Source organism: Mixophyes fleayi, chromosome 4 (assembly GCF_038048845.1).
Source record: "Mixophyes fleayi isolate aMixFle1 chromosome 4, aMixFle1.hap1, whole genome shotgun sequence".
Lineage (NCBI taxonomy): Eukaryota > Metazoa > Chordata > Amphibia > Anura > Limnodynastidae > Mixophyes > Mixophyes fleayi.
In genome coordinates this window covers 277,135,466-277,163,432 of record NC_134405.1, presented here as the reverse complement: position 1 = coordinate 277,163,432, position 27,967 = coordinate 277,135,466, and the positions used below count along the sequence as shown (strand labels likewise).

The 27,967-nt window shown below is 41.8% G+C and overlaps 1 protein-coding gene across 4 annotated transcripts in view; it reads left to right on the top strand.

Annotated features, from left to right (window-relative positions):
- The window catches only part of JADE2 (jade family PHD finger 2), a 363,485-nt gene that overhangs the window by 54,446 nt on the left and 281,072 nt on the right, over nucleotides 1–27,967 (top strand). For all 4 annotated transcript variants that reach the window (XM_075209765.1, XM_075209763.1, XM_075209766.1 and 1 more), the window contains one exon: nucleotides 11,052–11,137. In XM_075209765.1, the coding sequence (XP_075065866.1) occupies nucleotides 11,052–11,137 (86 nt within the window). The remainder of the gene's footprint in view (nucleotides 1–11,051; nucleotides 11,138–27,967) is intronic.

The following is a 27,967-nucleotide window of genomic DNA, read 5'->3' as shown; positions in this document are numbered from 1 at the left end:
TATTTTGCCTGTTCCAAATGTAATGCTAAATTAGCTGGTGAACATCTGGACCCAGGGGTGCTTTGTGCTGGTTGCGCTGCGGCGCCTGTAGTGATGCAGCCTAGGGACAGCTCCACTCGGGGTAGATCCCCCCCCAAATGGGTGGCAGCTTTGACACAGTGGGTTGATACCCTCATTAAGCTTTTATCTAAACCAGCTGAGATTCCAGTGGTGGCTACGGGGGTTCCCTCTGCCTCTGGAACGCTAGCCTCTATGAGTTCAGGGGAAGGGGGGGATGATTAGTCCGTTGCCTTCAGGTATAGGGACAATCTTCTTCCCTGGCACACCAGGAGTCATCCCAAGCGGGGGATGCTGGATGGTCTGCAGTGGCTAAATGTTTGGACTGGCTAAACCATTTGCTGGAGAATCCTAGGGATTTACAAGGAAATAAGAGACATAGATCAGCAAATCCGCTTTTGTCTCTGTCTGACTCAGAGGGATCCTCTGAGGAGGAAGGCGAATTATTAGAGGACTCTGATCTTTCATTAGTAGAGTCAGAGGAAGGCTCTAGGTACCAAGGTATGGATGATCTGGTAAAAGCAGTACGTCAGACCTTGGGGTTTGTGGAAGTGGAAGAGACTAGGGGGTAAATGTATCAATCTGCGGGTTCTTCAACACCCGCGTGTTCAGCCTCTTCCGCGATTAAATTTCAAGCGGCGCTGCATTGTAAAGGGTTAACTTCCCTTTACAATGCAGCGCCGCTTGAAATTTAATCGCGGAAGAGGCTGAACACGCGGGTGTTGAAGAACCTGCAGATTGATACATTTACCCCTAGGTCTTTGGACCGGTCTTTTTTTAAGAAGGTTTCTAAACAGGCGGTCTGGTTCCCTCCCTCTGCAGAGTTGAGAGATTGCAGAGGCCTCTTGGAAACAACCGGATAAGAGGTTCACTATGCCTAGAAAATTTGGGTCATTATATCCGCTACAAGAGGAGGATATGACCCGATGGGAACAGGTGGCGAGAGTAGATACTCCTGTGGCGAGGTTGGTTCGCCAGACAACACTGCCGGTACCAGGAATGGCTTCATTACAAGATCCTACTGATCGTAAGTTGGAAACTTTTCTAAAGTCGGTATTTACAGCTGCTGGTACAAACTTCAGACTGGCGTGCCTGGGTTGCAAGCGCTATGGAAGCATGGGCTGTGCAGTTAGCATCCGCATTACAGGATTCGGAGTTGCTCCCTTTGGCTATGCACCTGAAGGAGGCTGCAGGTTGTGTGTATGAAGCGGCCCAGAATTCGGCATCCATATCATCTTCTATTTCAGCTACAGCAGTAGCAGCAAGAAGAACATTATAGTTGAGAGCTTGGGATGCGGATGTGGAATCTAAGAGATCTTTAGAATCCATTCCTTATGCTAGTGGAGTTCTATTTGGTCCAGAATTGGACTCCTGGATTTCACAGGCATCGGGGGGGAAAGAGTACATCCCTACCGGTTAATACTCCTAGACCTAGGACTCCAGGGTTTGGTTCTTTTAGACAGCCTTTTCGTGGGGGCGTGTCTGGCAGAGGCCAGACAGTCAGGTCAAGAGCTTCTGGAGGTAGGAGACAGTCTCTTAGGGAAAGGTCATCCTTTTCCTCCTCAGCAGGACGGCCCTCTTCCACCAAGCTTCTGGATAAACCGGCAGCATGACTGCCATCCTCCTCTGTTAGCGGAGGGAGGAGTGGGGGGACGTTTGCTTCTGTTCAGTCAACAGTGGACAGAGTCCTCAGGGGACAGATGGATTCAGGGAATCATGGGAAGAGGTTACATGATAGACTTGGTAGGGCCAGCTCTTCACAGGTTTTTTGTAACCAGTTTGCCCCACTGTCCTCGGAAAAGACAGGCAATGCTCACCTGTGTCGATTTGCTTCTTTCACAAGAAGTTATTTTAGAGGTTCCGGAGCACCAGAGAAGGAAAGGGTTTTACTCAAACCTCTTCCTGGTCCAAAAGCCGGATGGTTCATTCAGGCCAGTGCTAAATCTCAAGCAGCTAAATCGTTACCTGAGGGTAGTTTCCTTTCGGATGGAATCCCTGAGATCAGTCATAAACGGCCTGGAGGCAGGTCAGTTCATGGCATCAATGGACATCAAGGATGCTTACCTTCATGTTCCAATCTGGGAGGGGCATCAGCCGCTTCTCAGATTTACGGTGGGTTCAGCTCACTGTCAGTTCAGGGCTCTTCCATTCGGACTTGCAACAGCCCCAAGGTTGTTTACAAAGATTATGGTGGTAATGGCGGCACTCCTTCATTCCAAAGGGGTGCAGATTGTACCTTATTTGGACGATTTACTAATCAAGGCGGCAACAGCACAGTTGTTGGAACAACATCTTCAGCTTACGGTGAAGGTGCTGAAAAAGCATGGTTGGCTCTTGAACGGAACAAAGTCTAAACTGATACCTTGCCAAAGGATGTCATTTTTGGGATTGATAATGGACACGGCAGACATGAAGGTTTTTCTTCCAGAGGACAAAGTAAGGTGTTGACAAACAAGGTTCTGTCTCACAGGAGGTCGTCAGTGCTTCTGTGTATGAAACTGTTAGGAAAGATGGTTGCATCTTTCGAGACGCTCCCTTACGGAAGGATTCACTCCAGATGTTTCCAATGGGACATGCTGAGGAAAAGGGTCCCATCTGAGGTTGGATCGTCAATGGATAATAATGTCACCAGAGGCGAGAGAGTCCCTCAGATGGTCGTTGGTGAGGGACAATCTGAGGGAGGGCAGTTCTTTTGCTCCATGGTCCTGGATCTTAGTATCCTCGGACGCCAGTCTGAAAGGTTGGGGGGCAGTGTCCTTCACCTGAGAATGCAGGGGCTGTGGTCAGAGCAGGAGTCTGTTCTTCCTACAAATGTGCTGGAACTGATGGCCATCTTGAAAGCAGTGCAGAGAGCTCAGAGTGTTTTGCAAGGAAGGCTGGTTCGCATTCAATCCGACAATGCCACGACAGTGTCGTACATAAACAGACAAGGAGGCACCAAGAAAGAGTGTAGGAGCAATGAAGGTGTGACGTTTCAGATTTTGGCTTGGGCCGAAAGATACGTGCCGACGCTGTCAGCAGTTTTCGTCCCAGGAATACAGAACTGGCAAGCAGATTATCTAAGTTGGCATGAGGTTCTACCGGTAGAGTGGGTTCTTCATCCGGAAGTGTTCCAGTCACTGGTAAACGGGTGCGGACTTCCGGATCGAGATCTGATGGCGTCAACAGGAAAGTTCCAGAGTTTTGAGCAAGAGATCCGCTTGCAGTGGCAGTGGATGTGAAGACAATGGGACTTCAGGTTAGGTTACCTGTTTCCCCCCATATCAATGATTCCCAGGGTCCTTCGAAGAGTCAAGCAGGGAGATCGGCCAGTCATTCTGGTGGCTCCAGCTTGGCCATGAAGAGTCTGGTATCCAGAGATTCTTCTTGGCAGTAGGTCCGAGTGTTCGGTTACGGCTTCGAAAAGATCTGCTTACTCAGGGACCATTCTTGCATCAGAGTCTGTGTCTTGAATCCAGTCTGTGGAGATCGAGAGGGTTTTCTTTAAACGTAGTGGATACTCTCCTCAAAGCTAGGAAGCCAGTTTCGGCTAAGATTTATCACCGCATCTGGCATACTTATATAAAGTGGTGTAAGAAGAAGTCTTACAATTCAAAGTCTTTTCGTCTGACTAGATTTCTTACTTTTCTACAAGATGGCGTGGAGGGAGGTCTCCGCTTGGGAACTCTAAAAGTTCAGGTGTCAGCACTGTCAGTGTACTTTCACAGACGTTTGGCGGAGATACCGGATGTTAAGACTTTCTTGCAGGGGATGCTTCACATCCAGCCGCCCTATGTTCAACCAACGGCGCCTTGGAATCTTAATTTGGTCCTTAATATAATGCAGGAGCCTCCATTCGAACCGTTGCACTCAGTGGAGTTGCGGTTTTTAACTTGGAAAGTGGTCTTCCTGCTGGCTATTGCCTCAGTTCGGAGGGTCTCTGTCACTCACCGGACCGTGAGTGCCTCTGCGCTGGTGCGTGGTTCTCTAGCCTTCCTGCCGGCGCCTGTCCTGAGCCTCGGCCGTCCGCCATCTTGATGGACTGCGCATGTGCAGCACCCAAGAACTCTTATGACCTTTGCTTTTAATCTAATTGGAGGATCAGGCACCTCTCCCTAAGGCACCTGTGCTCATTACATCGTTGCCTGATCTTGAGTCTCATTCCCTGTGAGTCTCTGAAGGTGTCTCCTGTGTCCTGCTCGTGTTTTCAACTTCCCGCTGATTACCTGCTCTACTCATCGGTGGATCTCATACCCGCTACTGACTTCTGTATCCTGCTCCTGTCCTCAGCTGTCTGCTGGATTACCTGCTCCGCTCATCAGCGGTTCTCATACCCGCTACTGACTCTTGTATCCTGTTCGTGTCCTCAGCTGTCTGTTGGATTACCTGCTCTGCTCACCTGCGGTTCCCATACCCGCTTCAGCCGTTCAGCGCTCCTGCTGTGCCTGCATATCCTAGTGGACAAGCTTCTCTACTCAGCAGCGGTATCCATACCCGCTATAGACTATTAGCTATAACGCTGCATATCTGTTTGGAGCAAGTTCCTCTGTGCTCTCATTGTATTCATACAATTATTGACTCTATTCATTCATCCACTTATCCTCACCTGGACAAGTCCTCACCTCCTCGCAGTGGTACAACTTGCTGTCCGCAGACCACTGACGCCTCCTCTACCTACCTGCACCTGGACAAGTCTTCTCATCACAGCAGTGGTACAACTTGCTGAACGCAGACCACTGACTTCCCGCTACCTTACCTGCACCTGGACAAGTCTTCTCATCACAGCAGTGGTACAACTTGCTGAACGCAGACCACTGAAAATTTCCTTGTTGGTCCTTCCTGTTACCACCAGCCCCATCGTACTTGGCCTTCCATGGCTTCAACTTCATTCGCCTCAGATTGACTGGAACACTCCTCAAGTCACTTCCTGGGGTTCGGTTTGTCATCATAGATGTTTGTCTCAAGTTGTTCCAATCAAAATAAATCAGTCTTCCATTACACCCTGCCCACCGGGTCTTCCTCCACAGTATGCTTCCTTCGCGGATGTGTTCGATAAGATCCAGTCTGAACGCCTTCCTCCTCATCGGGCGTGGGATTGACGTACAACCTGGCAAGAACCCTCCTAGGGGTCGTGTGTATCCACTCTCACTACCAGAAACCCAACCAACTTCTGATTATATCAAGGAGAACCTCCAGCGAGGATTTATCCGACCTTCCACTTCTCCTGCTGGAGCGGGGTTCTCTTTTGTGAAGAAGGATGGATCATTACGACCCTGTATAGATTATCGTGGACTCAATGCCATTTCTATCAAAAATCGGTACCATATTCCACTAATTACCGAGCTCTTTGATCGCATTAAGGGAGCCCGGATTTTCACCAAACTTGATCTCCGAGGCGCCTATAATTTAATCCGGAACAAGTCTGGAGACGAATGGAAGACAGCTTTTAACACCAGGGATGGCCACTATGAATATCTAGTTATGCCCTTCGTGTTGTGTAACGCCCCAGCTGTCTTCCAGGGTTTCGTGAATGAGATCTTCCGGGACTTGTTGTATGTCTGTGTCGTCGTCTACCTGGATGACATATTAATCTTTTCTCAGGATCTGCCCACTCATCATCAACATGTGGCAGAGGTCCTCTCCAGACTCCAGAGAAACTCCTTTATTTTGCAAGTTAGAAAAATGTTCCTTTGAGCTATCCCAGATTCCATTCTTAGGATATATTGTGTCCGGAGTTGGTCTAAAGATGGATCCTGAAAAAGGTGAACGCTGTACTACGTTAGCCCCAGCCAACTACTCTCAGAGCAATCCAACGCTTTTTAGGTTTTGCAAACTACTAGACGTTTCATTCAAGGTTTTTCCTCCATCGCTTCTCCCATAGTGGCTCTGACCCGGAAGGGAGCTAACACTAAACAATGGTCCTCCGAGGCCCTTCAAGCTTTCTAGTTCCTCAAGAAGTCCTTCTCCTCCGCTCCTGTTCTTCGACAGCCTGACGTGACCCTTCCTTTCTTTTTGGAAGTAGACGCCTCTAATGTGTGCCTAGGGGCCATACTATCTCAAAAATCGGAGCAACAAAAATTCCATCCTTGTGCCTTCTACTCTCGAGGTCTTCTACCTGCAGAGAGAAATTACACTATCGGGGACAAGGCGTTGTTGGCCATAAAAGCAGCATTAGAGGAGTGGAGATATCTGCTGGAGGGAGCTCGTCATCCTGTTACTATTTTTACTGACCACAAAAACCTGTTATATTTGCAGTCTGCCCAATGTTTGAATTCTCGTCAGGCAAGATGGTCACTTTTCTTTTCCCGGTTTCAGCTTATCATAACTTTCAAACCAGCTTCCAAGAATCAAAAAGCAGACGCCTTATCGCGGGCGTTTGTGGCGGCCTCTGACGCTGAAGATTGTCTTAATCATCCCATATTGGATCCCAAATGTGTGACTCTGGCCACTTCCTCCACCAAGGTGCTACCATTTGGGAGAACCCTTGTGCCTCCATCTCTACGTAAAAAAATATTATCGTGGTATCATTCTTCACGCTTTTCTGGACATTCGGGTGAACGCAAGACGTTAGTCCTTTCTCGAAGCTACTGGTGGCCTTCTATGAGGAGAGATGTCAAAGAATTTGTGGCCGTGTGTGAGGTGTGTTCCCAGTTTAAAACCCCCTGCAGAACACCGGCGGGATTACTTCAACCACTACCCATTCCTTCCAAGCCCTGGACCCATATTAGTATGGACTTTATCACCGATCTTCCTCCTAGTAAAAAGTGCAATACCATCTGGGTAGTGGTGGATAGATTTTCAAAAATGGCACATTTTGTTCCTTTAACCGGTTTACCTTTCTCGTCTACTCTGGCTGACCATTTTATCAAGGAGATCTTCCGAATTCATGGATGTCCATCTGAGATTGTTTCGGATAAAGGAGTACAGTTCGTCTCCAGATTCTGGCGAGCCCTTTGCAAGACCTTGGGTATCCGATTGTCACTATCATCCTCCTACTATCCTCAATCAAATGGACAGACCGAGAGAGTCAACCAAGATCTTGAGACTTTCATAAGGATGTTCTCCTCAGCCAACCAAGACAATTGGGTAGATTTACTTCCATGGGCTGAATTCGCCCATAACAATATGTATCACGAGTCATCTTCAAAAAGTCCATTCTTTGTGTTATACGGTCACCATCCGTCTTTCCCAGAATTTCCTGCCCTCCCTCCCACCCAAGTTCCTGCAGTGGAGAGTGTATGTCAGAGTTTCAAAAATATCTGGTCTCAAGTTAATTCCTGCCTGAAGAAGACATCTGCCAGATACAAATGTTTTGCTGATAAAAAGAGGCAAGCTATTCCTCCACTGAAAATTGAAGACCGCGTATGGCTTTCTACCAAAAATATTCGCCTGAAGGTTCCGTCCATGAAGTTCGCTCCCCGTTTCATTGGTCCATACAAGATCACTCCGGTGATAAATCTGGTGTGCTTCAAACTACTATTACTTATGAACCTTCGTATCTCCAACGCCTTCCATGTGTCATTACTCAAGCCTCTTATCATCAACCGTTTCTCTGTTCCTCCTTCAGCACCTCGGCCAGTACAAGTTCATCAAGAGGAAGAGTTTGAAATTACTCATATTTTAGATGCTAAAATTTTGCGAGGAGATCTCAACGCTCCAGCTCTTCTAAAAAGATTTTATTCCAAGTATCTGGGCAAACCCGGCTCCAAGTGTTCTGTGCCCACCTTTAAAAGGGGGGGTACTGTCACTCACCGGACCGTGAGTGGCTCTGTACTGGTGCGTGGTTCTCTAGCCTTCCTGCCGGCGCCTGTCCTGAGCCGCGGCCATCCGCCATCTTGATGGACTGCGCATGCGCAGCACCCAAGAACTCTTATGACCTTTGCTTTTAATCTAATTGGAGGATCAGGCACCTCTCCCTATTTAAGGCACCTGTGCTCATTACATCGTTGCCTGATCTTGAGTCTCATTCCCTGTGAGTCTCTGAAGGTGTCTCCTGTGTCCTGCTCGTGTTTTCAGCTTCCTGCTGATTACCTGCTCTACTCATCGATGGTTCCCATACCCGCTACTGGCTCCTGTGTCCTGCTCGTGTCTTCAGCTTCCTGCTGATTATCTGCTCTACTCATCGGTGGATCTCATACCCGCTACTGACTTCTGTATCCTGCTCCTGTCCTCAGCTGTCTGCTGGATTACCTGCTCCGCTCATCAGCGGTTCTCATACCCGCTACTGACTCTTGTATCCTGCTCGTGTCCTCAGCTGTCTGTTGGATTACCTGCTCTGCTCACCTGCGGTTCCCATACACGCTTCATCCGTTCAGCGCTCCTGCTGTGCCTGCATATCCTCGTGAACAAGCTTCTCTACTCATCAGCGGTATGCTTACTTGCTATATACTATTAGCTATAATGCTGCATATCTGTTTGGAGCAAGTTCCTCTGTGCTCTCATTGTATTCATACAATTATTGACTCTATTCATTCCTCCACTTATCCTCACCTGGACAAGTCCTCACCTCCTCGCAGTGGTACAACTTGCTGAACGCAGACCACTGACTTCCCGCTACCCTACCTGCACCTGGACAAGTCTTCTTATCACAGCAGTGGTACAACTTGCTGAACGCAGACCACTGACACTCCCATTACCTTCCTTCACCTGCTCACGTCCACCCGGCTCTCCGTGGTTGAAACCTGCCTTCCACTATAGCTGCACGTCGCTGACTTATCTACCAGTATAGCTGCACGATAGCTGCACGTCGCTAACTTATCTATCAGTATAGCTGCAAGTCGCTGACTCATCTACCAGTATAGCTGCAAGTCACTGACTATCATCAATTCCATTGGCATTCTCTCTCCATCTGCTGTTATATACGTTGCACTATTCACCCTGCTGCCAGAGGACCGCTGTGCAAACTCCGCCCCTCTGGTAAGCATAGTCACCTGGTGAATCCTGGGCAGAACTCCTAGTGCCCGTGACAGTCTCTGAGCTGGGGGCTTTATCTTGTTGTGAACCTTATCTGGTCTTTCATGATAGAGCAGTTTTAAGAACTATTCCATCTTTTCTTCCTAAGGTGGTGTCTGGTTTCCATGTAAGTCAGGAGATAGTAGTTCCGGTGTTCAAAGAGGAGCCTCGGGCTTCTGGAACAGGAAAAATTAAATTTTTGGATGTGGTTAGGGCTTTACGAATTTATGTTAAGAGAACTGCAAAGATTTGTAAGACAGATTCTCTGTTTGTTTAATTTGATTTTTATTAGACGTGGATGGCCAGCATCTAAGCAATCGATTGGTAGATGGCTTACCCTGACAATTAAGCAAGCTTATGTCAGTGCTAACCATCCTGTGCCGGAGCGTATTGTTGCCCAATCTACCCGTTAGGTTGGGGCGTCTTGGGCTGCGCGGAACGGGGCCCCAGCGGATCAGTTATTCAGAGCAGCCACCTGGTCCTCGGTCCATACTTTCACAAGATTTTACCAATTTAATGTCTTTGCGTCTGAGGACGCCTCGTTTGGCCGTAGTGCTCTACGTGCTGGGCTATGAGAGCGGTCCCACCCTTCAGAGGGGCTGCTTTAGTAGGTCCCCATGGTTAGCAGTGTCCCCCATATGGATGAAAGAGAAAAGAGGATTTATACTTACAATAAATTGGTTTCTCTGATTCCATCTGGGGGACACTGCGTTCCCTCCCTTCTGCTTTCTTCTATGTGATTAGGTTGATTGGTCTATCTTCTTGGGGCTTTTTTAATCAAACTGAGTTCCATTGGGGGTTGGCAGGGGGAGGGCCTGTCATCAGCTAAAATAATTAACTATTTAGGTGCCAAACTCCTCCCTACCCTACTCAACCCCATGGTTAGCAGTGAAACCGATTTATCATAAGTATAAATCCTCTTATTTGATGTGAAGGTTGTCTAGTTTATAAAATGGTATGCTTTTTTGTGTCTCTGTGTCCTTTACAGTGCACTCTGATATTCGGGGCATGAAAATCACAGAAAAGATGGTAGTGGCGAATGCGGTGCCAGAAGTAAAATATGCAAAGTCAGCTCAAAGGGGATACCATAATTACATGCGTAAAAAAATGGCAGCCTTACAGACAGACCCGCGACTGTTCAGAAAGTTATGACAATTCCTTCTTTTCAACTGTTTGCGCAATATTTTTTGTAGTAAACAAATAAAAAAATGTGCCCTTTTCCAGTATTTTGCTACTTTCCAGAACCTACTGAAGTTGGGTTCTGATGAGCCCAAAAGTGCCAAAAATGGCAAAGCACAAAAATTTTAAAAATAGCAAACAGGTTACATTTCTGCCTTTAGTACCACTGAACATTGCGACTGCTGGTTGCCACAGGTAAGGAAGGATAGTGAAGTGTGGGGTTCAGGGAAAGATACAACCTCAGACAAAGAAGGGCCAGGGAGGTATCTGGGTATCAGGCTTCAGCAGTTTAATGTGGTTAGACTGGTGATGGCTGATACCTGGTTGTTTGCTGTTTGGTACAGCACATTTTTGTTCTTGCATCATCTTACAAAGTAACCCCCGTGGCACTTCAGCTTAAGATTCTTCACTAATTGTGTGCATGCTGTAGGTAGGCGTATTGCCAGTCACTATTCTTGTCCATGTGTTGTTGTTGTTGTTGTTATTATTATTATTATCCTTTATTTATAAGGCGACACAAGATTTCCGCAGCACTGTACAGAGTAGAAACAGTAGACCATACTTATGTGTTGCTGGTCAACCCTGATTGTCATGCAATATCCTGTATGATTATGCTGTTATAGTCAGTAGTCGTAGTGGGCTGGTATATAGTGGTATGTCGTACCTCCACTTCTACTGCTTTCATTGTGAAACTATCAAATTTCATTCACATACATTTCCATACAGCCACTAAATTTCCACTTTGACCACTGGTTATAGCTGTGAACTGGCATCTGATTATTAAAAAAAACTGCAGCTTTCTGTTCTTGACACAACAATGTTTAATACATACATTCTCTACAGTTGGTTCTGGATTTATTTCATTGTTGCATTCTTAATTGTAGGTCACACAACATCATGGTCAAGATGTTCCAAAGTACCAACTACAAAAACCACCTGGACCAGGCAGAAGGAGAAGAAACCGTCAGAGGTTTGTTATGTGTTTTTTGTTTGTTTTTTCCCGCATTCCTGAATATTTTATTAATAGTGTTTGCTGCCTGATCATAAACAGACCATTAACACATTGACTGTCAGTGGTTAGCAGAGCTTCTGGGGTTGCCACTGAATACACCCTACATTCTTAATTGTGCACCCCATATGCTCATTTGTTCTTCACCCCCTGTGCCTTATTTGTACTGGGAGTTATAGGTGGCTGGTAAAGATCAAGTAGCAAAATAAGGAAATTAAAAGGTAAAAAGCAAATAAAATGAACCTAAAACTATTTCTATGCTGTCACCTAAGTAAATACAGCCCTAGAGACACATACGTCGCACTAAGCAACTGATAGCCTGTAAGCTGTGTCCTGAGAGTGCTAAGGAGATTGTATTGATATCGGTCTGCTTTGGTCTTAGCCATAAATGATTGCAGTGAAATTCAATACGTTTTCGGACATTTAGGGGTAAACTTATCAATTGTCGATTTATGTAAAACCGAATCTGCGGTTTTCCGTCCATATTTAAAATGGCAATTCTATTAAAGGCAAAACCCGATAGGCTTTGTCTTTAGTAAAATTTCTATTTAAATCATGAAGGCAAACTGCCAATTCTCAGTGTTTTTCAAAACTACCGGTTGACAAATATACTCGTTAGTGTAACCTTAACAATGCCTTACTATTCCATTATACATATATGTGTATTTTGTGCAACACATTCAAAGTGGAGACTTGTTAAGAGCATTTTAGTGAATAATAAAAGAAAAATAAATTCCTGTATGCCTATAAAAGATCAGTAAAACATATGACAAGAAGTAAGTCTGCATCGAGAACTCTTTTTTCCAAGAATATTTGTCTTTTTGAACATTAATGCCATGTTTTTCTCACAAAGTAAAATACCACGGGGTAAATTTATCAAGCTGCGAGTTTCCAGCAGGTTTTAAAAGTGGAGATGTTGCCTATAGTAACCAATCAGATTTTAGCTATCATTTTGTAGAATGTACTAAACAGATGTTAATTAGAATCTGATTGGTTGTTATAGGCAACATCCCCACTTTTAAAACCTGCTGGAAACTCGCAGCTTGATAAATTTATCCCTATGTAATGGAAAATGTTCAAATCTTTTTTTCCTTACCTTTTTTTCACCAAGCTTACTTTTTAAATAAAGTATCCATGTAAATATGGTTTCATTGTTTTATTTATATAGAATAACTGTAAAAATATAAAATATAATTTGTATCTTCTAGCACAGAAGCAAATAAATAAAAGTAATAACGCAATAACAACCTGCACAACATAGTATAAAAATTACCTCACCAAGTCACTTTAAAGTAATAATTATACCTATATGCGGCCTGTTCTGACAAGTGTTTTGGCAGAAGCTGCTCATGTTCTGTTTAAAGTAAAAAGTAACATGAGCAAATCGCTCTGAAAATCTGTTTATCACACAAGGGGCAATGCCTGCGTTCTTCACATCGGTTTGCTCATGACAGTTTGTTTGGACCAAGGCGCGAGAAACTTCTGAAAGACCCATTTGTCTGACTGAGCCTGTGTGGTTGTAACACTACACCGCAATGTCTAACAATGCTCAAATATCGCGAATATCACTAAACCATGGGATTTGATTTTATCACCTAATAATAGTTTTTCTCCTTGTGACTGAACTGAAGAATATGTCTGAGACAGATAAATAGATAATGGCAAGTAGAAAAACAGATTAACCTTATACTGGAGGTATTTTATTTAGACTGTAAAGTAATCCATCAATCTGCTTGGGGATTACTTTTTACTGTTTCCTTAAAAAGATTCATTGATACACTGATATTCATTGAATATTGTTTTTTTAAAAAGTGTAGACGATGCATGGAACATACAGGCAGATTTGCTATATTTAAGCATGCCTGGGATAAGCGCTGTACAGTAAGAAAATTGAGCAGAGGAGATAGTCTGATGTTTTGGTAATAAAAGTTCCAGAATAGTTTATAGCTTTGATGGCCCCAAAGACAGAGGTTGAAATTCATGTAAATCAGTGAGAGATGGGGTCGAGAGAAGACAAACAGAATTTGATGGATCACCTCTGTCAGCTACTTTGTGCTTTCATTAGCACATTGATCCATCTGATGAACTCTTTGGAAGCTAATCATTTCATCATGTGGCTATTGATTAATTTAATCATTTGACTGTTGTTAATAGAGTGTAAATTGGTATAACCTTGTGGCTGATCTAAGCTGTTCAATCTATACAGGCCTTTTATACATAAACACTAACAACATGTTTAACTTCTATCTTCATTAAATAGACATCAACTATTGTTTTGTTGTTCATCATCATCATCATCACCATTTATTTATATAGCGCCACTGATTCCGCAGCACTGTACAGAGAACTCATTCACATCTGTCCCTGCCCCATTGGAGCTTACAGTCGAAATTCTCTAATATAGACACACACTCACAGACAGACAGAGAGGGAGACAGACAGGTAGAGACTAGGATCAATTTTGATAGCAGCCAATTAACCTACTAGTATGTTTTTGGAGTGTGGGAGGAAACCGGAGCACCCGGAGGAAACCCACGCAAACACAGGGAGAACATACAAACTCCACACATGGTCGGGAATTGAACTCATGACCCCAGTGCTGTGAGGCAGAAGTGCTACCACTATGCCACCGTGCTGCCCATATTGTTGCTAATTCTTCTGTGAATCTACTGACTGGCATTTATAAAATGTTTTCCAACACTCTTTTTTTTTTTTTTTTTTTTTTAATTTATTTTTATTACTGTACAAATACTATTTGACTCAGGCAAGTATAATGAAAATCGTTCATGCTAACCATTTTTGTTTTATAGAAAAATATTTTAGTTTTTCAATTTGTGTATTTTATTATTTTGTTGTTGCTTTGTAGAGAATAATGACAATATACCGTAAATGTAAAATTTCCCTTACAATCGATCTTGGGACCAAATTTCCTATGGTCACTGATACATCACAGTCAAGCTCTGAAGGCTGCATGTAAAATTGAAGATACAGTACACATAACTTAATCCGAAAACACCTTTGACCAGTGTCCAGTAGCCTCTGACCAACACCCTTTGACCAGCACCTTCTGACCAGTAACAAGCACCCAGCATATTTTGAACATCAACTTTTGACAAACACCATGCACTTTCTAATCAATAATCACAACCCATCTAGCACCTAGAGATTCCTGACCAGTAAACGTCCCTTATCATAGGCAAACCCACTGCCTGAAAGTCTCATGTGTGCAGCAGGAGGACATAAGACACAGCACTAGATGAAGAGGGTAAGCGTGTGAACGTGTTTGCGTGTGTGTGTGTGTGGGGACTCTTGTGTGATTTCAATGTAAGTTTGGGGTTTTAATGTATAAATACAATAGTTCCTTTGTAAACTTAGGCTTGGAGGGACTTTTAATATAAGTATGGGGGAGGGGGGAAAACGGATTTTAATGTAAGTGTAGGAGGGGTATTTTATGTGATGTGGATAAGATGTGAAATATTAATTTCATAGTAGGTTGAGGTTGGGAGCTTTTAATTTATTGGTGGGGTGACTGTTGGGTATATTTAATTTAATAGTGGGGTTATGGCCCACCTATTTAGGGTGGGATGATGGAACTATGCATTTAATGTTGGGGTGGTTTGGATGCTATTAATTGAATGTGTATCTGAGTTTGAGGAGGAAAGCTATTTCTTAAAAGTGAATGCTAATTATTTAATGTTTGGGAGGAAAAAGTTTGTTTATTTATTAAATATAAATGCTATTCATTTAATGCTGGTTGTTTGGGGGGAAATGGATCTTTTTATTAGAGGTAAATTACATTAATCTACTGTCCGGGTTGGTTGCTGGGAGGCCTAATTATTAAATGTGGTTGCTTTTGATTTAATATAGAGCTGCTTTCGGGGAGGGAGGCCTACTATGTTCACTCATTGATGGGTTTTCTATATCATGTACCTGTCCTTTTTCAAAACAGGGACCCAATATTCCAGGACCCAGACAAGCAGCAGCTGTGCTTAGGACACGCTGCTTTCACTACTTGCTGCTGCTGCTCAAGAACAGGTAGGAGAGAGCAGGACAGTCTGCCAAATGTTCTGACACGTTGGGGCATATTCAATTGTTGGCGAGGTTGAAATGTCCCCCCCGCGGGAAAAAAAATAAAAATCCCGCGCTCGTTTTTACAGGTTTGAGCAGCCGTTTTTAAAAAAACTCGCACAATTCCATTCCAAATCTTGCAAACACCACCTCGCGCTCTAACTATTGTTCTTAGCATGTTTTAGTAAGAGGAATGCGGCTGATCTTGTTTTTGTTTTATCTTCAAGCAAAGTAATCGTGGATCTTACAAATATGGTCTGCAAGCAAGAATGCAACCCCCCTGGCCAGAAGAATTGAAGATTTGTCAAGCAGGAACATTTTGTAAGGTACAAATATTTGGGGATAGTGGGCAAGCCGGACATTTTGTAAGGTACAAATATTTGGGGACAGTGGGCAAGCCGGACATTTTGGAAGGTACAAATATTTGGGGACAGTGGGCAAGCCGGACATTTTGGAAGGTATAAATATTTGGGGACAGTGGGCAAGCCGGACATTTTGGAAGGTACAAATATTCGGGGACAGTGGGCAAGCCGGACATTTTGGAAGGTATAAATATTTTAGTGGGCCTTTGTTTGCATCCGTTTGGGGAACTAAAGCTTCAGACAACAGAGGATTTCTTCAATGGTGAGTATTTTGTGTATTTATTATTTTTAATAAAGATTTGTGGTTGGAATGAGGGTTTTGTGATTTTATTAAACATTTTGATTTGTAGAACTACAGGTCCCAGCCAGCCATGGGTGTCAGGGCATGTTGACACTTGTGGTTATTCAAGTGTGTGAAGATACTGGGTATATCTGGCCCAGTGCTACCCAGTACCTTCTAGGATTCGTATGGTCACTCAGGCAAAATGCAGTTTTAAAATTACAACAGTATATTTATTGTCATACAAATCACACTAGAATATTATCTACACACAGTAAATAAATGCCAGGCAGATTTACCACATCATCTGTCCCTTACCCCAATAACTTAAGGAGATATAGTCACCTGCTGTCCAGACTTCATAACCCATGGATCCCTCTCAGCTGCACATATAGACTCGAGTTAGAAAACGACAATTCAAAACTCCATCTTGCACCTTCCTGAATGAAATCCAAGCATGACCCCCCTTCCCCCCTGGGGTTGTTCCTTATATATGACAGGTCTAATTTCCACAGTCTTTCCCCTCCCTGGGCAAACCCCTGTGTCTATTCTACTTAACCATTGGTCAGTGCTGGACTAGGGAGGGGGGGGGGGGGGGGTTGGACAGGGGAGTGAAGATGAGCTGTCCTTCCAGAGAACCTCCCCTGTTAGATAGCCTCTCTCTGGACTAGCCTGGTGAGAACAATGGACACTAATTAGTTTTTCTACTCCAGCACTTGGCAACCTGATCCCTACCCACAATCCCCCTGGCTTCAGCTTAAGGACAAAGAATAGCAACCTTACTTCAAGTTATCAATATACAATAAACAATATACATATGTACACTGAATTACAATGTCCCTTTAGCCACATGTTATTGGACAATGCAGTTATAGTCTGGTGAGCTGGGGAACAAACAGCATGGGCTATAAAAAGTACTATAATCCACATTATGTGAGAAATGAGACATGCTCACAGGGTTATTAAACTCATTTCGTCACAAAGTGCCAACATGTCCTGGCTGCCGTGGGTACGCTGGTGCTTGTAGTTATACAAGTAGCAGCATGTCCACAGTATTTAGGCCAACATGGCTGGCTGGAACCTGTAGTTCCACAAAACAAAATGGTGTCCGTTTGTTATTTTCAAAATAAATCACCGTTTATTGCCCTACTACCCACAGCCCACGGGGGTAGGAAGAGCCCTAGTGCTATCAGCACTGGGCTGGGTGTCCCTATGGGGGGGGGGGGGCACTGTTTTTTTATTTTTTTATTCAGCAGACCCCACTCCATAGGGAATCCAGCCCAGCGCTGAACAGTCTGGGGTTGGTTAGTCATTATGGCAGGGGGAGCCCTGCTGCGTGTCCCACTGCTATAGTGCCGCCAACCCCGTCTGGTTTGCCTAGTGCTGGTTCAGTGAAAATAGGGGGGACCCCACGCGAAATTTTTCCCACATTTTCACGGAAACAGCAGTAGCCTGCCAGTACTAGGGTTAAGACTAAATAGAGGGGGACCACACGTTTTTGTTTTTTTTTATAAAACAAAAAAATTAAAATCTATTTTTGACAATTTTTTGATAGCTGCCTATAGTCAGGCAGCCACAAAAAAAAAAAAAACTAAACCACTGATGTTAGTTTTCAAAAGGGAAATTGGTAAACTTTATAATATTTTTTTAAAATAGATTTTTATTGAAATTTTAATCCTTTCTAATTGCAATGTTATGTTAATGAACCTATGTAACTATTTTTTCTGTTTAAAACCTCTTTTTATGACCTTTAAATAACTTTTTTTTTTTCCTGAGCACACCAAGGAGGTGCGAGATGAAACTGCTGATTTTCCAGTTTCACCCGCTGCGTTAAAAAGCAATTGAATTGCTTTTAACGCACCGGCTTCTGATCCACCCTATACTTTTGCATTGACAAACGCCTGGAGCGCGAAAACACCGTTTCGGAAAAAAAACAAAACAATCGAATTGCGCGGAAAAAACACGTAACTCGCTTGAAATACAGAACTCTCCAACAATTGAATTGAATATGCCCCACTCAGTCAGGACTTTGTCCTGACTGTAGAGAGAGGAGGTATGTCCCACTTCACATGGCTCTGCATGAAAAGGGAGAGCTGCGTGTAGCGAACAGTAGTGCACGCAGCATTGTCCGTGAATATGATGGGGATAGGAAGAGTTGCAGAGCAGGCAAGTACCGTCTAAAATTATAGCCACGCCTCCATGCATGCTGGTCACACCCACTGGCGGCGTGGCGTGAAAACCCCCCTCTACAAATCCTGCGTTTGCACCTGCTTATATGTCATCTACACCACTATCCAATGAAGATGATTCTCCCCATCTAGTATGAATTCAGACTGAGCCAGTTGACTGTTAGGGATCAAGAAAGAAGAATCTGCTAGTATTCTTTCCAATCTGAAGCAGTTTGCTTTTTAACTAATTTGTGGTGGCTGCTTACAGCTCTCTGCTCTCAAGTATGCAGTGGCTCTTTGATGAAAAATTATACACTTTGAAGTGGCCAAAGCAAAACTTTAAAGTGGCCTTACGAGAGTACTGCTGCTCACAAATTATCAAGTAATAATTTGTGGCTATAAATTGTAATATTTAACAAATGGCTAAACTGTCTATGTTCTACTACACTTATTCAGCTTTATCCAATGTCTGATGCCCAGAACTGAGGGCTTGATGTGCAAACAGGCCGCTAGCTGGGTTCTATGTCAAATCCGCCTTATGTTCTTGTTTCGTAGCGAGGACTTCACTGTCTCTAGGCAATAGAACCATACTGTAATCTCAGTCATCGTTCAGAAGTGGCACAATTACAAGATCAGGATGCGGAGCTGTTGTAGGGCTCAGATTGCACCCAATTTACACATTTGGTTCTCTCTTGTGGAGACCCGATAGAAACAGCGACAACAGTAGTGTAGAAGACCTCAATTATTCATGTAAGGGGAGCAATAGGGGTGGTGGGCAACATTTCAAATATTTGCTAAAAATTTGTAATTTGCATTTTAGCTATGTAGCACTTATTAAAAAGTCATAGTGGGTTATGTTTTTTGGTTAACGTCAGATCTGTAGTTCACACTTTGAACTTTAAGCAGGGACTTGAGGCACCCACAACTCCCAGAATGGGATTCCTTGTCCTTGCCTGCTCCTGGAGTAGCTGATTATCCAGGCATCATAGCAGCATAGGAGTTTGATTTGAGTGGTTTGTAAGTTTGTTATATGGACAGTTGATAAGTAGATGTAGATGGCTAGTATATGAAAAATAGGGAAAGGTAAAATAAACCAAAGTACTGTAGGTTTCTACTGACTAACCAAGGTCCAGCTGCTGTAATAATTTTCTGATCCACCACAGTTACCATATTCTTTTTGGAAGAGTTTCTTTTCAAACTGCTGGCCTGAATAACTGTGATTATATGTTGGCTGTTTGGCAATGTTTTCATAGCCATGTTTTTTTCTATAGCAACCAAGTTAGCTTATTTATAAAGTGATAATTGCTTCTGCATGAAAGAGTTTGTTTTATTTCATTCTTTACAAAGTATCAACAATTTTAACCAAAAAAGTAAAAAAGGTTGTTACAAACTGCACCACCATAATTTTGAGTAAAGTTAATGATTTCTAGGAGAATGTTCAGACAAATGCAATAATTATCAATTATTCCACCCTGACAATGGTTGTTTAGTTTGGATCCATACACTCTCCACAATTTCCTGTGGCTGGTGAGCTAAGCATCCACAATTATATGTATATGTTTTGCTGATGTATGTTTATTCTAATATGTGTGTACAGCATTATTTACAGCACCCTTTGTAAACCTAAGTTAAATATTAAAGAAATAAGTTGTGTTAGTTAACTGGGTTGTCCATCTTCCGATGTCTTTAATTTATTGTCTTTTGCAATACCCTTCCGCAACCACCAGTTCTGTTTCCATGCAGAATAGGAGCGGTCGTAATTAATTGATTCCTATTGTGGTCATAACAATATGTCCGTTTTTGGGTGACCTCTTGCCCAATGTGTTTAACAATGCCTGTCACAGGTGATTCCAGCACAACATGTTCCCGTTATGAAAGCAGTGAGAGGTGAAATGGCTGATTATATAGCTGTACTTTACAAGCTTTGTTTTCTTAAAAGCATTGTTGGGGAAACCATCTTTTTTTTGTGAATTACCAAAATACCTTCTGACTGTGTTTCTTCCCACATAATGTAATCAATGTCTTTTGCCGTTATGTAGGCGCTACTAGCAAAGATGATTTTTAGCTACAAAACATTTTTGTAACAAATGTCTACCATAATGTATAGGTAGTTATGCATTTTTGAACCACAAAATGTTAATACTTTTTGACAGGAGCCATTTCCATTTTCTATAAAAAAAAAAGTACAGTTAACGCATGGAGACAGACATTCTATTGGAGAATGCTTCTCGTTTCACTAGAAACTAGTTACATACACGATGAGGGTAGCCATGTTTTGAGATGGAGAAATTGGCATTAAAATGCAGTTCATCTGCAACTAGTGACGGCAGTCAGGTGATTAGGATTGGTATAAGGGATTGTTTGGTCTTCAGTTAATGCAGATCTAGACACATGTTAGGATCGAGTTTGGATTCTGTAGATATATCAATGAGACATTTCTTCCCTGGCTCCTTAAAATCATAAGTGTTAGCTACATTTGCCTGAATGGTTCCTATATTCTTTATACTTTTGTTCACGCCAGGACTAATGTTATGGATAAGCACTGGAATAAGGACTAAACATTACAATAGATTCTAGCTTTTACACCTATTTGAAAGTGCAGTCTATCCTCATTTAAACATGGAGACTAATTTATTTTTTTGATGTTAAGCCAACAAAATGAAGGCATTCATAGTGACATTCTTCAGGTTGGATTACTTTTATGAGGTCTTATAAGTTGTCAGTGGGCTGATATATGGTGGTATGCTATACTGCCACTTCTCCAACAGCTTTGATTGTAAAACTATCAAATTCCATTCACTTACATTCCCATTACATTTTTCATACCGTCACTTCTAAATATCCATACCACCACTTCTATATGTCCACTTTGACCACTGGGTATAATCATGGGTCAAAATTACTAAAGCAGTCCCACTTTTTTTTTTTTTAACTCTTTATTTAAAGAGGAAACAACAGGACATATAGAAAGAACATCCAACATTATGAACAGTATAACATGAATATGCAAGGTGTTTCTTCTCATTTTGTATGTTTTTATAAGAAATGAGGGGGAGGGGAACTAGAAGTAGAGATGGTCACTGACCCTCGTGTTTGGTTTTGGTTTTGGATCTGGATTACCTTCAGGTTTTGGTTTTGGTTTTGGCAAAACCACCCGTGTTTTGGTTTTGCTTTGCAATTTTGTTTAAAAATCGATGTTTTTGGGCCTAATTTAGTGCTCCATCTGTTTCTTGGGTAAGTAAGGTAATTGTCAAGCTAATAAATTATGAAAAAAACGGTTTAATTCCTGGTAGTACGTCATTAATTCTACACACAAACCAGATTGTCTTCCTCTCCATCTGTGCCTATTGGCAATGCAGCCATCGTCTTTGGGTATATTACACCCTACACTTATAGTTAAATATATAAAGAAATGGACAAAGGCAGTTTGGTTTCTGTCTGTATAGGCCCTCCACTTGTAGAAAATAGTAAAAAATTCAGCCGTTATAGACTGTACAATATAAATTGAAATGGACAAAGCCAGTTTGGGGTCAGTCTGTGTATGACACCCTACCCTTATTGAGAAATTGCCAAAACAGCAGCCTTTCAAGACTGTATGGGATATAGAAATGCCCCAAGCCCCTTTCCTATTTGGGGGTAGATTGCACCCTACACTTGTACTTATACTTATAAGTATACTTATTTTTTTCTGGGTGTGTTTTTTTTCCCCTGTTTTAAAAAGACTATGTACTTTTACATAGGCTTTACCAGATGACGTACTGGGAACACTTCCATCAGGACTGGTGGCAGCACCTGCTTGCTGATTCTGACTGGTTTCAATCCATTTTAATGAGCCCAAACCACTTGTAGTGCAAAATATTCTATATATATATACTGCTGCTAGATATGACTTTTTGCAGCCAGAAAAATTATTGTTTCACACTGGGGAATATGGGACACCCCCAAAGTACTTGTAGTGCAAAATATTGAAAAAAATGCCTCCTCTATCCTCCTCTCTTCCTGCTCTAACAATTGCTAATAGAATTGGTAGCAGAATTTCAATAATAATTGAAATAATAAGGAATACAATTATTGCTCTGTCCCTGCTCTAATACAGCCTGTGACCTAACCCTGCTCTCTCCCTCTGTCAAATGGCGATGGATTGCTGTGGAGGCGGGTATTTATGCATTTGAAATATCGCGAGAACCGAGCTCCGAGATCCGACGACGTCACAATGACGTTTTGCCTCGATTTCGATTCTGAACGGGCGGGAGAGTACCGAGCCTGCTCGGTTTGGTACTCAGATAGGCAAAGTTCGGGCGGGTTCGGATCTCGGGGAACCGAGCCCGCCCATCTCTAACTAAAAGGGAGAGAGGACGAAGGAAGTAGAAGAGAGCAAAGTAGGACAAAAAAGGAGGGGAGAAGTTAATACTATAAGTGCAGTGGCAAGTGTCACTGAGAATCAAATAAAAAACAAAAGGTTATGTAAAAAAAGAGAAGAAATGTCTTCTGCAAGAAGAGTCAGACATGTACACATATATAACTCTTACCCGAGTAAGCAGTCCCACTTTTGACTGTGTATTTTGTGATTGAAGCTAGCAATTCATGTAGCGAATAAACTTTTTGTTACCTGGTGTAACATTTTCCTTTTTCCGAGTGCATGATACATATAATAATGTCACAAACTTTTTATGATCCTAAACCAATGTATATGCAAGCTACTGGGTGCTTTGTAATGGAAATGTATATTAATGTGTGATAGGCAGTATGGCTGTAGGAAATGGTAATATTAGCTTGGAAGGAATTGCAGATATTGTAGGAAATAGTAGGGATTAGTCACACAAGATATAGCTAAGGATTATGAAGATCATAAACTAATTAATGCAATTAGTCAGCACTGAAAAATGAATAGAAACTGTGAAACCACTGTTGCAGAAAGCTTCAATCCACACAATTCACATTTTGAAAAATCTGCAAAAATAGGACCATTCACCATCTCAAATTCAATATTTGATTTCCAGGCTAGGTTTTAAATATTTCCAGAAGCTCTGCATTTTAAACTGTTCTTAACACCAAGGCCCCAAGTCTAAATAATGCAATATTCTCCAATTAGCACTAGAACCTCCCTGTTCTGCTTGTTTATCAAAAAGTCAATGATAAACATTTGTTTCCTGGAACTGGATAACCTGCACACAGTATATATGACATGAGAGGCAATTATGGAGGGTGGTTACTTGTGTCAAAATGCATCTGGCAACTAGTAACCTGTATGGTATCCCCAGCATCTGTTAATAGTTTATAGGTAGGTCCTGATGGCAGCCTGGAGAGTCCATCATTATCATCATCGCCATTTACTTATAGCGCCACCAATTCCACAGTGCTGTACACAGAATATTTGTCATTCACTTCATCCCTACCTCATTGTTAATATATTTAAATCTCCTGGATGATGTCTGTCCAAACAGTGAGTTCTAATGTCATTGTTTATCATCGACTTCATGAGTGCTGTGCTGTTGGCAAGTTATTTCCTAGGCTAGCATGCCCCTGATTATACTAGTCTGCTTTTCATCGTCTTCATACCTACTATTTCACAGGGAACTAAATACTAAAAAATACATGCCACCAAATGTAGTATTTAGAGCATTATTATTTTTAGGATAAATTTAACTTTATTAAAACTGAAATAAATGTAGTTTATGTGTAATCAGATATCCATTTCTCTGACTGTTTACATTGAAGTCTTATGGTGCACATAGCATGCATGGGTTGCATTGGCATGTTGGTGTAGTCAGCCAAGATTTATTGAATCACAAAAAAACGTTTTCTTAGTACTTGGTAAAAACAAATTGTATTTTTGTATGTTGCGTACCCTTTGGATAAACATCTTTGTATCCCCCACACTTCAGCTACAGACATTGAACACTTTTTTGACATTGACAAAAGAAATGCATTTCACACTGCATCAATTTCTCAGAGATCTACAGTATGAGCATAACTTTTTTTGTTTGGCTATCATCTTATCTGTCCATTATGTACAATAATGTTTTTAAAGTGGTGTTTACGTATTGTACCTTTTTTTTTCATTTTTTTTTCTGTGGTTAGCTGTGACACATTTTCCATAACTTCAACAAGAAATCTTTGAAAACTTCTGTACTACCTTTCTGTACAGTTGCAGTAATTTAATTTACTTTGACAGTGCTGGATATTACATTTGTGTTTGAGCTCCCTAACAGTTGCTTTTTTTTGTTTGTTTTTGTTTTATAGCAATTAACATTACCCATGCAAAACCATAAGTATATAGACAACATGTACTGCATAACCCAATAAATAGTAAATGGTAGTTTAAAAAAAAAATTGTGATTTGCTTTTCCCCCCTTAAATTTACTCTATCTTTTCAAGCCTCTTGTTCATCAATGTCCAATTTAACATTTATTCAACTTTCATAAATAATTCAGTGGAGTTTGAGTAGAATAATTGAGTTATTTTTGCCCTCCCAATCTTAGGCAATTTAGCAGTGAAAAGTATTTCGATTAGTGCTTGAGTAGATTAGCTGATGCAGGATTTCCAGTTTGCTGTTATGGTCCTTTTTAGATAATCCATGAGAGACAAAATGTTAAGGTGTTCTAAATTTCAGTCTATCAAGCTGTGCAACTTTCTAATATGCTGTGAGAACTTCATTAAATAAAGGTAAGACCTGTATTAATTACAAGTAATGGATTCAGTCTGCATAATCCATAGAGCATCACCTATTGGAATAAAATAATTTGTCCTTATGATGGCTGTGGCACAGTAGTTAGTATTGTTGCCACAGTGCTGGGATCATGGATTCAATTCTGACCTGGGCCTTATCTGCTTGGAGTTTGTATGTTCTCTTATACCGGGTGTTCTGGTTTACTCCCACAGTCCAATCACTTACTGGTAGGTTAACTGTCTTCTGGCAAAAAATGTGTGTGTGTTCAAAAACCGAATAATATTCCCACCCAACAATAGAAGCTTCCTGCCTGACATTCCTATTTCTGTTGACAACCTAAATGCTGACCATAAATCCCACCCCGCAAGCTCGCTGCCTAGCTGTAATCCTTGACAACTATGTGCCCATATCATCTTTATATTAACATCATGTTGCATACATCTAAAAAACATTTCCATAATACCTACATATGTCATCTCATACAAGACACAGCAAAACTTTAATTCATGCACTCATCTCCTGCATCGACTATTGCAATTCCATCCATACTGGTCTTCCCAAAATCAGACTCGAGCCCCTACAATCTATTTTGCACACAGCAGCTAGATTGTTTTTCCTTGCAAATCGTTTTTCGTCTGCTGAGTAACTTTGTCAGTCCCTACATTGGTTGTCTGTTTTTCAACAAATCCAGTATAAAATTCTTCTACTAACATACAAGGCCATCAACAAAATTGCACCAGCATTCATCTCCTCACTTGTCTCAAAATATCTCCCAACTTGACACCTCCGTTCTGCACAAGATCAGCGTCTCTCTCTTCCACTCTCATCAGTTTCTCCCATTCTCGGTTACATGACTTTTTTGGGGCTGCACCCACTTTATGGAATTCACTTCCTCACTCCCAATAAGACTTTCCTCTAGTCTTCAAATCTTCAAGCATTCCCTGAAAACCCATCTCTTCAGACAAGCTTATGATATTCCTCAACCAACATCTTAATCTCCCTAGGGTACCCAATTACCACCCTCTACCCAGCTAACACAAGACAACAACCTCCTGACCAACATAGACGTGTGCCTGAACATACAGCCCACTAAATACTTTGTAACTTTAAATTCTAGCTGGATAAATATTCAATATGATGCAGCACTAACTCTTGTGTATCAAACCATTGTCCCATAGATTGTAAGCTTGTGAGCAGGGCCCTCTTACCTCTCTGTATGTATGTATTACCCAGTATTGTTTTATTACTATTTGTTCCCAATTGTAAAGTGCTATGGAATCTGCTGGCGCTATATAAATAAATGATGATGATTATGTGTGTGTGTATACTTGTATTCCTATACTTGTGGGGCCATTGGTTTACAAAAAAACACTGTGGCGACCTCAGCCCTAGTGGGAACACAAAATGAAGTCCCCATAAAACAGACTATACTAGTCAATGAAGCATACTTTGCTAATATACCCAGCATCAAAATCTTACATGTCCCAATAAGTCACTTTTGTTGGACAAAAACTGTGAATGTAACACAAAATTAGATCTAGGGCGCCTCAACAACCACAGCAGCCTTGAACAAACCAAATGGAATACCACCAAACCACTAAATCAATTCGAACATACAATGGCACTCAGTAATTTGTCATACAAGGTGCAAACTAAATGTCAGAAAAACATATAGGAAAATTCCCCATAGACACATGTAACATATATAATGAAGTGAATCAAAATAGTTCCATAAAATCTTTAATGCACTCCTGTGTCTTATATCCTGAAAGGATAGGTGTCTTATGATCCCCCCTAGGTGTTATGCTTACATCAGCAGGCAGACGACCATCAACTCCAATAAAGGGTCTTTACATTCTTTTTTTATCCTCTTTCTTCTTATATTGATAAATCAACCACATATCGATATCATATATCCAGATGGTCTCCCATCCAAGTATTGACCAGACCCAATCCTGCTTAGCTTCCAAAATCAGTCAAGATTAGGCTTATTCAGGGTAATGTGGCTAACTTCAATTAAGGGTCTTTACGTTCTTTTTTTTTTTTCTCTTGTATGCTCTTTCTGCTTACTCCCAAATATTCATTCATGGAATAGGAGACAAAAGAGAACAAAGGCTGAATCTAGTAGGATTACCCTCTGAAAAACTAATGCAAAATATTTTAAAAACTTTAAAAAACAGGATACATGTCATACAAGGTACTATGTTCAAAATCTGTGTGTGCATTTATACTGTTGATTGGACCGTGTGTGCACTCCACCATCGGCTGTCAGTGGGACTGCAAGTGCATACACGCATTTGATGTCCTTTGTCGCATTATATAACCACCAGGGTCGTCCTCAGTGCAACTGAAGAAAAGAGAATTGCAGCTTTCCTTCCTTTTCATACATAATGGGAATCGGAGAGAGATCCCATGCAAACATCCAGAAAATCCTGCACTGTGCTGCTTGCATTTATTCATGCTAAAAAAGAGGGGTATGGGACCGGGCGCAAAAGGGTGGAATAAAACACGAGGGGTATAATAACAATTTGTAGGAGTGTCTATTAATATCTATTCACATAGCCACCTTTATATAAGACCGTTCAGTTCCTCATAGTGAAATATGCCTATGCTAAGCACCCAGTTCCACACAAAGGTGACATAGACACATTAGAATTGTAAACCTCCAATATAGACCATCCTTACTGCCTCTTCTAACATAAGAAAATATATTCCTTATATGCACATAAACTTATGAACAATATCAAGATGTATTTCCTCTGCACCAGAGGTATGCTTCCTCTTTGCATATGAATATATAAATATAAAATGTCAATTCCCCGATCCTTTGGATATACAATGTTCAGTCCAATTACCACAGCCAGCCTTTCACAGGTAGTTCCCAGTGTTTCAGTGGTTCCTATAGATCTCCTCCTTCTTACTCTGTTACCATCATCAAATGTTGAGTGAAAGGAAAAAAAAAAAGAGGGGGGGGAGTGGAAAAGGCGGCTTGTAGTGTGATAATTTTTTTAAAATTTGTTTATTTAGTTAAAACGTATAAAATACACTCACATTTAAATGATTAAAAAGTTCCTCAAAAGGTATCTTTTCCCGTCCTTCCACTATGGAACCAGCTCACAGCCCACTTCCAGCGTTGTTAAACACGGCTTACCTGCTGCAGCTCGACTGAGCAGCAGAGGGAATCCCATGACGTCAGGGGCCGTGGTTAGATACACTGCTGTGTTGTGATAGGGTCCAACGCAT